We start from the raw sequence: 14153 nt of genomic DNA, 5'->3' as shown, positions 1-14153 counted from the left end.
ATATATAGATAGTGGCATTATCCAAATACATACCATATTTTTCCGTGTACAGTGGTACCTCGGGTTAAGTACTTAATTCGTTCTGGAGGTCTGTTCTTAACCTGAAACTGTTCTTAACCTGAAGCACCACTTTAGTTAATGGGGCCTCCTGCTGCCGCTGCGCTTCATCCTGAAGCAAATTTCTTATCCCGAAGTATTATTTCTGGGTTAGCGGAGTCTGCAACCTGAAGCGTATGTAACCCGAGGTACCACTATATAAGACTAGGTTTTTTAACAAAAAAATTAGGTTTAAAATTGGGGCTCGTCTTATACACGGGTAGTGCTGAGGGGTGTTTTCTTAATTTGGAGTCCCCCAAAATAACGGGCGTCTTATACATGGGGGCATGTTATACACGGAAATATATGGTATATATTTCTTTTTTTACCTAAATGGGCTCCAAATTTCTTTATATTTCCCTCTGCAAACTCTACATCTATAAGCAATCCACTCATAAGTGGTAAGTGCAATCGTGTTTTCAATCCATTGATAACAACAACAACAACATCAACATCATCATCATCAACAACAATTTATTTATACCCCACCCATCTGGCTGGGCTTCCCCAGCCACTCTGGGCAGGTTCTAATCAAATATTTAAATACAATAATACATAAAACATTAAAAGCTTCCCTAAACAGGGCTGCCTTGATTAAATGGAGGCGTCAATTCATCTTTCCAATGCAGCAATATCAGTCTTTTGGCCATAGTAAGGGTAGGAAGACTCCATTTACGTTCCTCAGTTGTCAAATTCCATGTCGTAGGTATGTAGCTCAAAAGAATACTATCCTCTGGAAATTTTATTTTTTCCCCACACGGTCATCTTCATATAATTCACTACTTTCTCCCAAAACGTAATAAGTATAGGTCATTGTAAAAACAGGTGTTTTAAAAGAATATTATCCTTATTACATCTCCAACAAGACAGTTCTTTTTCATACAAACGCCATGGAGTTCCAATAAATTCTAAATGTTTGGGCCAAAGAGAGGGAACGTTTTCTGGCCGGGTGGGTCAGATCCTTATGTCCTCAACTTGGGCGGGGGGGGGGGAATTTGACAGGTGAGCGGGGGTGCCCATCTGTCAATCACCCTGTGCCATAGCAGTGGCAGGTGACATGGTGCTTTGACATCCTGACTACCGGGACTTCAAAGCGCAGAATGGGGGCTGTTTGAAAGCCCTTTTGCAAACAGGGGAATTGGCACTCGCAGTTTAGATAAAATCAATCTCTGCCCTCCTGTGCACCCACTGACATAACCTGCTATTGTTTTGATTTATTAAATTCGTATACCGCCTTTCAGCTGCAGATCTCAGGTAAGTACATTATATTGGAGTGACTTGTTCTGTTGTTTAGTCATTTAATCATGTCCGACTCTTCGTGACCCCCTGGACCAGAGCACGCCAGGCACTCCTGTATTCCACTGCCTCCCGCAGATTGGTCAAACTCATGCTGGTCTCTTCGAGAACACTGTCCAACCATCTTGTCCTCTGTCGTCCCCTTCTCCTTGCGCCCTCCATCTTTCCCAACATCAGGATCTTTTCCAGGGAGTCTTCTCTTCTCATGAGGTGGCCAAAGTCTTGGAGCCTCAGCTTCACGATCTTTCCTTCCAGTGGGCACTCAGGGCTGATTTCCTTCAGAATGGATCGGTTTGATCTTCTTGCAGTCCATGGGACTCTCAAGAGTCTCCTCCAGCACCAGAATTCAAAAGCATCCATTCTTTGGCGATCAGCCTTCTTGATGGTCCAGCTCTCACTTCCATACATCACTACTGGGAAAACCAGAGGATGTGGACAGGCTGCTTGGACGAGTGAAACCAACCACTTGTCTCCTTGATCCTTGCCCATCTTGGCTTATAAAAGCTAGCCGGGAAGGACTGAGCAATGGGCTTCGTGGGGTGGTGAATGCTTCCCTCCGTGAGGGAGCCTTCCCAGAACCGCTGAAAGAGGCGGTTATTAAACCACTTCTTAAAAAACCAACTTTAGATGCGGCCACGATGGCCAACTATTGCCCAGTCTCAAATCTTCCATTCTTGGGCAAGGTGATTGAGCGAGTGGTTGCTGAACAACTCCAGGCACGCCTGGAAGAAGCGGACCATTTGGATCCCTTCCAGTCGGGATTCAGGCCTCATCATGGGACTGAAACTGCCTTGGTCGCACTAGTTGATGATCTCCGGCGGGCTAGGGACAAAGGTGAGAGCTGTTTCCTAGTTCTGCTGGATCTCTCAGTGGCGTTTGATACCATCGACCATAACATCCTTCTGGACCGTCTTGAGGGGCTGGGAGCTGGAGGCACTGTCATACAGTGGTTCTGCTCCTTTCTCCTGGGCCGTGTTCAGAAGGTGGTGGTGGGGGATGAGTGTTCAGACCCCTGGGCTCTCACTTGTGGGGTGCCTCAGGGTTCTGTCCTCTCCCCCATGCTTTTCAACATCTATATGCAGCCGCTGGGAGAGATCATCAGGAGGTTTGGGCTGGGTGTTCATCAATATGCGGATGATACCCAGCTCTACCTCTCTTTCAAATCAGAACCAGTGAATGCGGTGAAGGTCCTGTGTGAGTGCCTGGAGGCGGTTGGAGGTTGGATGGCGGCTAACAGATTGTGGTTGAATCCTAACAAGACAGAAGTACTGTTCTTGGGGGACAGGTGGCGGGCAGGTGTGGAGTATTCCCTGGTCTTGAATGGGGTAACTGTGCCCCTGCAGGACCAGGTGCGCAGCCTGGGAGTCATTTTGGACTCACAGCTGTCCATGGAGGCACAGGTCAAATCTGTGTCCAGGGCAGCTGTTTACCAGCTCCATCTGGTACGCAGGCTGAGACCCTATCTGCCTGCGACTGCCTCGCCAGAGTGGTGCATGCTCTGGTTATCTCCTGCTTGGATTACTGCAATGCGCTCTACGTGGGGCTACCTTTGAAGGTGACCCGGAAACTACAATTAATCCAGAATGCGGCAGCTAGACTGGTGACTGGGAGTGGCCGCCGAGACCACATAACACCGGTCTTAAAAGACCTACATTGGCTCCCAGTACGTTTCCGAGCACAATTCAAAGTATTGGTGCTGACCTTTAAAGCCCTAAATGGCCTCGGTCCTGTATACCTGAAGGAGCGTCTCCACCCCCATCGTTCTACCCGGACACTGAGGTCCAGCTCTGAGGGCCTTCTGGCGGTTCCCTCACTGCGAGAAGCCAAGTTACAGGGAACCAGGCAGAGGGCCTTCTCGGTAGTGGCGCCCGCCTTGTGGAACGCCCTCCCATCAGATGTCAAAGAGAAGAACAACTACCAGACTTTTAGAAGACATCTGAAGGCAGCCCTGTTCAGGGAAGCTTTTAATGTTTGATGTATTAGAGTATTTTAATATATATTTTTGGAAGCCTCCCAGAGTGGCTGGGGAAGCCCAGCCAGATGGGTGGGGTACAAATAATAAATTATTATTATTATTATAAGCATAGCTTTAACTATATGGACCTTTGTTGGCAAGGTGATGTCTCTGATTTTTAAGATGCTGTCTAGGTTTGTCATTGCTTTTCTCCCAAGAAGAAGAAGAGTTTGGATTTGATATCCCGCTTTATCACTACCCTAAGGAGTCTCAAAGAGGCTAACATTCTCCTTTCCCTTCCTCCCCCACAACAAACACTCTGTGAGGTGAGTGGGGCTGAGAGACTTCACAGAAGTGTGACTGTCCCAAGGTCACCCAGCAGCTGCATGTGGAGGAGCGGAGACGCGAACCCGGTTCCCCAGATTACGAGACTACCACTCTTAACCACTACACCACACTGGCTCTCACCAAGCAGGCGTCTTTTAATTTTGTGGCTGCTGTCACCATCTGCAGTGATCACGGAGCCCAAGAAAGTAGAATCTCTCACTGCCTCCATTTCTTCCCCTTCTATTTGCCAGGAGGTGATGGGCCCAGTGGCCATGATCTTCGTTTTTTTGATGTTGAGCTTCAGACCATATTTTGCGCTCTCCTCTTTCACCCTCATTAAGAGATTCTTTAATTCCTCCTCACTTTCTGCCATCAATGTTGTGTCATCTGCATATCTGAGGTTGTTGATGTTTCTTCTGGCAATCTTAATTCCGGTTTGGGATTCATCCAGCCCAGCCTTTCGCATGCATATAAGTTAAATATTGGAGTGACTGGTCAGTGTTAAAAAAAATGGCCTTATGGGCCAAATCTGACCTGTAGGCCAGAGGTTCCCCACCCCTGATTTGTGTGAATGAGACTGGCCCTCTAATCTCAGTCTGCCTAAGTCAGTCATAGAATCATAGAATCATAGAATGATATAGTTGGAAGAGACCACAAGGGCCATCGAGTCCAACCCCCTGCCAAGCAGGAAACACCATCAGAGCACTCCTGACATATGGTTGTCAAGCCTCTGCTTAAAGACCTCCAAAGTAGGAGACTCCACCACACTCCTTGGCAGCAAATTCCACTGTCAAACAGCTCTTACTGTCAGGAAGTTCTTCCTAATGTTTAGGTGGAATCTTCTTTCTTGTAGTTTGGATCCATTGCTCCATGTCCGCTTCTCTGGAGCAGCAGAAAACAACCTTTCTCCCTCCTCTATGTGACATCCTTTTATATATTTCAACATGGCTATCATATCACCCCTTAACCTCCTCTTCTCCAGGCTAAACATGCCCAGCTCCCTTAGCCGTTCCTCATAAGGCATCGTTTCCAGGCCTTTGACCATTTTGGTTGCCCTCCTCTGGACACATTCCGGTTTGTCAGTGTCCTTCTTGTACTGTGGTGCCCAGAACTGGACACAGTACTCCAGGTGAGGTCTGACCAGAGCAGAATACAGTGGCACTATTACTTCTCTTGATCTAGTCCTCAGTTGCCTGCCTGCTTACCTACAGCCAGTCATGGGGTGGCTCTGCTTGTCATTTATTCAGCATTGCCTGCACTGACTGGCAGCGGCTCTCCAGGTTTTGCCAGCTGAAGACTGAAAAAAATGCTTAAAAGTACTCCCCCCCCAAAAAAAAACCCCAGAGTCCTTTCTGTTGGGGATAATCCACTCGGAAATTCCCAAGTGGCAAAAAAGGTTATTTATGTATGCCACTACTGTGGCCCGTGTTTTGTTAGCCCCCAAATGGAAAACGAGCGAGGTCCCAACCAAAGAAGAATGGCAGCTTAAGATGACAGAATATGCACAGCTTGCAGACTTAACACACAGAATAAGAGAACAAGAAGAACATACGTTTAGAGAAGATTGTAAAATGTTTAATGAATATATGGGGGGAAACTGTGTAAACTTGAAAACATTGGCACCATAAAGATAAATTCAGCAGTGTAAATAATTTTGATGGATGTAATAATGGAATATTGAATAGTTTAGTTTGTGTAAAATATGCAGGGATTTAAGATACGCATAATGAACCATGGAAAGAGAGGAAGGGAAGTCATTGATATTTTAAGGATGCTTAAAAGAGTATTTTAAACTGTAAAACAGAAATATATATATGTATATATATCACATATATAGCACACACATATAACGCATGCGCGTGCGCACACACACACATCTATATCTATTTTTAGATATATATGTATATCTAAAAAAAAGGGTACTCTCATTTTGACTGAAGAAAATCACCACTTTATAGTTCAAATCGGGGAAAATAAATACAGTAAAAGGACATAAGTACAAAGATTCACAAAACATTTAGGGGTATGCAGACCCCTGTGTCCCCCCAGGGAAAAAAGCACTGTATAAAAAGACTGAACCTGGGAACTTTGAGGATGAGCTCTTGCCACTTCTTTCTCCAAGCAAGCCCATTGCTAAAAAGGAAGAGAAGCAGAACAAGACTAATAAGGATTAGACCACGTGGGAATCTCATTACCTGGAGTTTGGTCACCATTTCCTCAAACATCTTCCTGGCCTCAGAACTGTTTGGTTCCTTAAAGTAGTCCGAGATCCCAACCTGCACCACGATGGACTTCAGGTTCCGGCAAACACCTTTAAGGAAAGAGAAATGTCTTCAGCATGAAATCTGGGTTGGGAGATTTCCTCTTCTCTTGGGGGGAAAAACACACATAAAATGTGAAGAAAAAGGCACTCCCCCCCTTCTGCTTCATGACCAAGGGGGGGAAGTGGGGGGACTTCATAGCTACCAGGGGGAGACCTTAAGCAGGGGTCAGCAAACTTACTGCACCTCGGGCCGGTGTCTCCAGTGCTGATCACACCGCGGGCCAGAGGGTGGGACAGCGCATGTCCATACGCACATACTATTTCCGGTGCACCTCTGGGTTGGAGGAGCACCAGAAATAGTTTGCACGCATGTGCACGGACCTCCTCCAACCCAGATGTGCCCCGGAAATAACGCATGCACAAATAATGCTTGCACGTGCGCACAAGCTATTTCCGGTGCTCCTCCAATCCAGAAGTGGGCAGCCTTATCTGGCCCGCGGGCCTTAGTTTCGGGACCCCTGACCTTAAGTGTTATGTACTGAAGTTCTCACCCTGGGCCACCAGGGGGATACTGTAGATAGTTCAGGTCCACATATGCAAATAAGGGATCGAAAGTGTCGTTCAGTGATTGGATAGTTACAGAAATGGTTACTGTTGCGTTCTAGTGGAGCTCTATATAAGCAGGCTGGCTGAACCCTTCAGTTCAGTTCTGTTCTGGCCTGTGAATAAACAAGAGCTATCTGAAGAATCGCTGTGTCGTCTGATATGTTCACCCACAACTTAACACTAAGGGTGTTATTGTGCCACACTGGCGACCCCTGCAGGAGAGAAGCTGCTATTTCACCTTGAACCCTGATGATCTCCACTTTGTATGATCATGAATGGTCAGGGTTCTAGACCTCATGACTGTACAAAACAACCCAAAGAAGACCGGGGCATTTGCTACAACTCCAGCACCCTTATTATTTAAAGGAACATCTTTGATTGTTCTTCCCCCACCTCTGAAAAAACTAGAGGGAAAACCCTCTGCATAAATACATTTAAGGCATCGCTTATGTCATTAATTGTGGGTACCAGCTGCCAGAAGTCTGCTAAATTAAATGCTAATAATCATCTGTGATATGAGCTAGTAATCACTATTTTGGAAAATTGCTAGCAGCGGCTGATACGGCTGTGCGAGAGGCGAAGTTTGCTTGAGCCGCTCATATCTCTAACCGTGCCTCCTCTACTTTTAATTTAATAAATCGGGCTGCGAGCTTTCAATTAGCAGATAAATCCACAAAGCAGATCAATTAATAGATCCCCGAATTAGTAGATTTAATCAGTGGGGCTCAGAGTTAAGGGGATGCTTGCTAAATTTTGCATGTGCTTTGGCTCTTTCCTAGGGAAAAGAGAAGGAAAGTCATGTTATAGGTGGACATTCCTTCTGATAATGCTTATAAATTCCCACATGAAATAAAACAAAAAGAATAGACTTATTGAGGTTTGGTAACATTCGCAACTGAATTTTAATTTACCTAATTAACACAAAGAGGTCAGTCAACTAAAAATTGGGCAGCGATGCTAATTGATTATTTGTGTAAAAAACAGTAGGGCATGTCGCCTAGCAAACTTCCTGGATATCTGTAATGAAGCAGCTCTGGCAGAAAGCCAACCTCTGCTATTTTTAATAGTGAAATTCTCTATAAATACTCTATTTGGCACTTGTTCCTTCACATCCAAGTCTTAACTGAAAAGAAAACCTGAGCTTCTCTGAAGCTTTGTACCTCTTGATGGGAGAAAAGGTGTGTGAGGAAAGTAGATTTTTCTTCTTTCCCACATATCCAAGGCAGCAGCCAAAATAGACATAAGATCTGGGGTTGAAAGGCCTTTTGGGGGGTGGGGGGTCAATAGGACCATTTTTTAGTGCTATGGGTACAAATTAAAAAATGGCTGCCATGGGGTGTGTGGCATAACACAAAATGGCTGCCGTGAGGTTTGTGGCATAACACAAAATGGCTGTGATGGGGTGTGTGGCATAATACAAAATGGCTGCCAAGGGGTGTGTGGGGCATAATGCAAAATGGCTGCCAAGGGGTGTGCGAGGGATAACACAAAATGGTTGCCATGGGGTGTGTGGCATAATACAAAATGGCTGCCATTGGGTGTGTGGCAAAATATTAATGGCTGCCAAGGGGTGTGTGGGGCATAATGCAAAATGGCTGCCATGGGGTGTGTGACATAATACAAAATGGCTGCCATGGGGTGTGTGGTATAACCCTAAATAAGCAAGAAGAGCAAATAGTACCACACACTCTGGATTTTTGAGGGGATTCTACTAATAATAATACTTATACTAATATTAATACTACTAATAATTTATTATTTATACCCCGCCCATCTGGCTGGGCTTCCCCAGCCACTCTGGGCAGCTTCCAACAAAATACTGCCATACTGGTCATACTGGCTGGCACACTGGCACCCATGGGTGCCATGTTGGCAACCTCAGTGATAAAATAAAAAAAAGTCAGGCTAATGGCCAGGGCTTTTCCCCCAGCTGGAACTCACTGGAACTCAGTTCTGGCCCCTCTCAGGTGGGCACCATGCCCCTATATAAGAGAACAAGGGAGGTGTTCCTGGTGAATTCTGGCACCTCTTTTTCTGGAAAAGTCACACTGCTAGTGGTCCACCTAGTCCAGTGCCTTCCTCTTGCGGTGGCCAGCGGATGCCCCTTTTGGGAAGCCCACAAGCCGCACCTGAGCGCAACGCCGCTGGCCCTGCCTGCCATTCCCCATGGTGGGAGATTTCCCCACAAAACCAGCTCCTGGTACAGAGAGGCTTCCAAAAATGGAGTCAGAACATAGCTATCATGGCTCCTCGCCACTCGATCTCCTCATCCTCCATGCATTTGTCTCATCCTCTCTTAAAGCCATCTGAGTTAAGGAACTGTGTGGATAACTTCTAAAAAGTGCAAAGGAGATTCATGGGCCCCAGTCCAGATTAGGACTCTCTGCAGCACACCCATGAATTCCCCCTCCCAAAGTTGTTTTTTTTTAAAAAAATGAAAGTGCCTTTATTTCTCTTTTTTAATTTTTTTGAAAAAGTAATAATTGTAAATAAATAAGAATAAAAATATGCAACCCACCACCAAGACCATTCCATTGCAACTATCCAACCTCCCAAAATTTCAACACCTCTTGCGATGGTTTGACCCCTTTCCATTTTAACAGTATAAATTCTACGAACACTCTCCATATCTCCTCAAAATCAATTCTCCTGCATATTCCCTATCTTACCTTAATGACACATGTTGCTTTATAATTAATGGCTACAATAATTTCTGCAGCTGTCAATAAATTTGCGAGCAAGTCCTTCAGATGGGTGGGGTATAAATAACAAAATAACAAAATAATAATAATAATAATAATAATAATAATAATAATAATAATAATAATAATAATAATTACTATTGCCTGCAAACCTTGCACCTTATTGTAAATTGAGAATAGGGCTACCTCTGGACTTTTGGTCAGCTTTAACCCAGTGATTTCTGTTATCTCCTTAAACACCCTTGGCCAAAAAAAATGTAAATATTTACACCCCCACCACATGTGAACATAATTCCATTTCCTGGTGTGTCCCCCCCAAAAAAAAAGTTTGGAGGAAGCCATGACAGTTAAGCCACTACAAAACTGATATGTCCTCACGGTAGAGATAGTTCTTTTGAGTCTCTTCCAGCCACCCAAAAAAACACAGGAGAACCTTTGCTGCCCCAACAATGACCAACCAGTTGGGTTTCCAGGGATCTTATCACTGAGCCCCAACATATGAAGGTCTTGCAGGATCAGGCCCATTTGGTCCCGCATCCTCTTCTCACCATGGCCAACTGGACCAGAACCTTCTAGATGTCCCATCCCATCTTTCGTTGGCTGTGTCCCCTGCTTCCTAGGTGCCATCCTAGGTCCAGGAACGTGGCGGGAACCCTCCTGCAGCCCACCTGCCCCGTGGCTTTGCTTTTCTGGGGAGGGGGGTTCCCACTCACTGTTGAAATGCAGCAAGGCTTTGGGTGTGACCGGGGTGGATGTCAAGACTAGCATCTCCAGCCCCTTCAGGCCTTCCCGACACACCTCGGCCGCCACTTCCTGGTTCACCTCCGTCACGTGGTCCAGCTCCAACACTTGCAGCCGCATGCAGTTCCGGGCTGAGGAGAAAGACAGGCGTTTGGGGATCAGCCAGGATTTGCACAACCGCCATATTCTATATAATAGATAGATAGATAGATAGACAGACAGACAGACAGACAGACAGACAGACAGACAGACAGACGGGTAGATAGACGGGTAGATAGACGGATAGATAGACGGATAGATGGAAGATAGATAGATGATAGATAGATAGATGATATAGATAGATCGATAGATAGATGATATAGATAGATAGACGGATAGATAATAGATGATACAGACAGATAGAGAGATAGATATAGATGGGGATGCAGGTGGCGCTGTGGGTTAAACCACAGATCCTAGGGCTTGCCAGTCAGAAAGTCAGTGGTTCGAATCCCCACGACGGGGTGAGCTCCCATTGCTTGGTCCCTGCTCCTGCCAACCTAGGAGTTTAAAAGCACGTCAAAATGCAAGTAGATAAATAGGTACCGCTCCAGCAGGAAGGTAAATGGCGTTTCCGTGTGCTGCTCTGGTTTGCCAGAAGCGGCTTGGTCATGCTGGCCACATGACCCAGAAGCTGTACGCCGGCTCCCTCAGCCAATAAAGCGAGATGAGCGCCGTAACCCCAGAGTTGGCCATGACTGGACCTAATGGTCAGGGGTCCCTTTACCTTTACCTTTATAGATATAGATAGATGATAGATAGATGGATAGATGGATAGATATAGAAGATAGATAGATGGATATATAGGCAGACAGACAGACAGATATAAAGGTAAAGGACCCTGGAATGTTAAGTCCAGACTCTGGGGTTGTGGCGCTCATCTTGCTTTCAGGCTGAGGGAGTCAGCATTTGTCCACAGACAGCTTCCCGGGTCGTGTGACCAGCATGACTAAACTGCTTCTGGCGCAACGAAACACCATGATGGAAACCAGAGCGCACGGAAACGCCATTTACTTTCCTGTTGCAGCAGTACCTAGTTATCTACTTGCACAGGTGTGCTTTCGAACTGCTAGGTTGGCAGGAGCTGGGACAGAGCAACAGGAGCTCACCCTGTCGCGGGGATTCAAACTTCTGACCTTCTGATCAGCATGCCCAAGAGGCTTGGAAGGTAAATGGCGTTTCTGTGCGCTGCTCTGGTTTCGCCAGAAGTGGCTTAGTTATGCTGGCCACATGACCCGGAAATACTGTCTGCAGACAAACGTCGGCTCCCTCGGCCAGTAAAGCGAGATGAGCGCTGCAACCCAAGGGTCGTTCACAACTGGACTTAACTGTCAGGGGTCCTTTACCTTTACCTAGAATATTTATGGCTTCTTATTCCGGTGGTCATGCCTGAAAGAAAGCAAACACACCCTCTTGGCATCGCCACCGCCATCACATTCCCAGAATGCAAAGCGTTCGCTGTTCTCCCCCTGGCTTTCTGCCCCCTAGAAGCCCATTTCACAGACAGAGAGCCTGAGGCTAGATTTACCTAAGGAAGCCAATCCTTGCACTCCGCAACCTGCTCCGCCGACGCCCAGCGCCCTCAAATGTGGCCAACACCGCCCAATCATCTGCAGGCAGCGGTTACTGAAGCGGGTTGGTTGCTGGCTGGAAGGGAATTTTTTATTTTTTGGAGGGGGGAAAAAAAGAAGGAGGAGGAGAAGAAGAAGAAGAAGAAAAAAAATGCAGACGAGAAGCTGATCAAAGCATTCCAATTTGCATAATGTCATTAACAGGCACAAATTAGGAGAAGAATGTGTCATCTGCATTGGCTTATGGGAGTTCTGTGCAGTGAGAATAGATGTAATTTAGCTCCAGTTGTTTCCCAGCCCCCCTGAGTAACAAGCAAAGAGAGAAGGCATTTTTAGAAACTTGTTTTATCGCACGTCGGAGGGAGAGAACTAAAGGCAGTGGATGCAAATTCATATCTTGTATTGTGCTGGATTTCCTCCCCTTTGCATAACAATAAAAAATAAATCCCAAACTGGCACCGGTCTTGAGACTCTCTTCTCTCTTTTTGTCACATATCATTCTGTTGCTGCCTCTCTGTTCTTTACCCTCATGGAACTTCGGAGCTGTAAGCGATCCCAGGGGCCATCTAGTCCAGCCCCCTGCAAAGCCAGGAATCGCAACAAAAACACAACGACGACACCAGGGCAGCTTTGTTCGTCCTAAAGCCCATCCAGGAACCTCTTCCCATTAAAAGATATCTAAGCAATTTCACAGTGGAAACATCAGCAATAAAAACAACAACAACGCCATGCGTCAAAACCATTCTGTCCGCGCAAGCAATTAAGGACAGCTTGCATATTAAAAATACATTTCGTACGTAAGGACAATTTCAAGTCCCGTATGGATACAGATCTCTACTTAAAAGGCTTGTTGGGAAAGGAGGGTCTTCGACGGGTGTTTAAAAGGTGATGTGGAGCTTGTCAACACTTTCCCCCCCCCCCCGGAGAAAACAAATCTTTGGCGATAAATTGGAACAAACAGCAGTCCACAGAACACCTGATTGCCTTCTGCTCCGATAAAACACCAAATTTGGGTTTCCTAGAGGGGAGGTGGCACAGACCCTCCTGCACCTGAGGGAGGGAAATTGGGACACGACCTCGAAAGAGACCACGCCCCCTCTCACTCATGCCCCGCCCCCTCTGGGCTCCCTCCCTCCCTTGCACTTTCACTTACTGCCATGGCAGTGGCTGCAGTCTCCAATTCTGACCCCACCGCATCCCCATATGTACTTCTGGAAGCCAGCGCTGCTTCTAGCAGCGATGTGCAGGGACAAGGCAAAGTTTTACTTCCATTATTTTTTTTTGCTCCTGCGTTGTGGTTCCCAGCTCCTGGTAATCAGGGGCATTTCTCGCCTCTGACAGCGGAGATACCAAGTTAATTCTCACCCTTGCGGTGAAATATATCTACAGTGGTACCTTTGGTTGCGAACGGGATCCGTTCCGGAGACCCGTTCACAACATGAGCAGAAAGCAACCTATGTCTCTGTGTCTGCGCGGGTCGTGGTTTGTTGCTTCTGTGCATGCGTGTGACGTTGTTTTGCGCGTCTGTGCATGTGCGAGCAGCAAAACTCGGAAGTAACCCTTTCCGGTACTTCCAGGTCGCCACAGGACACAACCTGAAAACATTCAACCTGAAGCAAACGTAACATGAGGTATGACTGTATTTTACTTATTTATAGAAGACCTGTGGTCTCCTTTGTTGACCCTACATCATGTGTCAGCAAACTGAGGCTCATGGGCCGGATCAGGCCCAATTGCCTTCTGGATCGAGCCCGTGGACGGTCCGGGAATTGCCGCGTGGATCGCCAGTGCACATGTTCTTTCCCTCTCCCTCATACGGTGGTGGTGCCAGCGCCTCCTCCCTCCCTCCCTCCTCCTGGCTTCTCCCCGCCCTGCCTAGAGGAGGAAGGGCAAGCTGTGACATTTTGTGTATTCAGGAAATATGATGTCCAACACTGAACAGTGATTTCGGATATTGACTACTGTTTCGTAGAATTCTTATTTCGAATGAATGTATGTAAATGAATATATCAAATGCTGTTGAACAGTGCTCATGTCTACGAAACAGTAGTCAATATCCGGAATCACTGTTCAGTGTTGGACATCATATTTGCTGAATACACAAAGCTTCACAGCTTGTCTTTCATCATACAAAGTCTGGTACTTCGCTTCATTTAAAGATTTTCAGAGACTTTGAGACTAAAAATTTCATTTTGTACTTGTTATGGTTTGAAGGAATTCTATAAAGATTGTCTATTGTGTATGGGCATGGTCATTGTGTTGCCTAGACATTGCTGACGCTCTTTGCAACACAGGGGTTGGTTGGTTTGGTTGGTGTTATGTACTGAGGTTCTCACCCTGGGCCAGCAGGGGGATACTGTAGATGAAGGATCGAAAGTGACTGTCAGGGGTTTAGGAGCAGAGGCAAGGGCAAGGGAGGAAACAGAGAGCGAAGGGGAGGAGGCAGAAGAAAAGATGAGTGATGACGACGACCCGAGATCTCCGAGTCTTTCCAGTGAATCAGAGGATTCACAGAAAGGAGCACCAGTGGCCAGGGCAAGGGGGGAGTTTAGGGGGGC

At 46.4% G+C, this 14153-nt stretch overlaps 1 protein-coding gene across 2 annotated transcripts in view; it reads right to left on the bottom strand.

The window, feature by feature from the left end:
* The window catches only part of FBXO41 (F-box protein 41), a 92041-nt gene that overhangs the window by 7617 nt on the left and 70271 nt on the right, over nucleotides 1–14153 (bottom strand). For both annotated transcript variants that reach the window (XR_014011365.1, XM_081207030.1), the window contains exons 10-12: nucleotides 11553–11671; nucleotides 9958–10116; nucleotides 5869–5984 (exon numbers count right to left, since the gene is read on the bottom strand). Coding sequence is in view for 1 of the 2 variants with exons in the window: in XM_081207030.1 (XP_081063156.1) it covers nucleotides 5869–5984; nucleotides 9958–10116; nucleotides 11553–11671 (394 nt within the window). In the remaining variant the exon portion in view is untranslated. The remainder of the gene's footprint in view (nucleotides 1–5868; nucleotides 5985–9957; nucleotides 10117–11552; nucleotides 11672–14153) is intronic.

Source organism: Podarcis bocagei (genome assembly GCF_964188305.1).
Source record: "Podarcis bocagei genome assembly, chromosome: 9".
NCBI lineage: Eukaryota > Metazoa > Chordata > Lepidosauria > Squamata > Lacertidae > Podarcis > Podarcis bocagei.
Note: the sequence above shows the minus strand (reverse complement) of the source record. Positions and strands in the feature narration are given on the sequence as shown.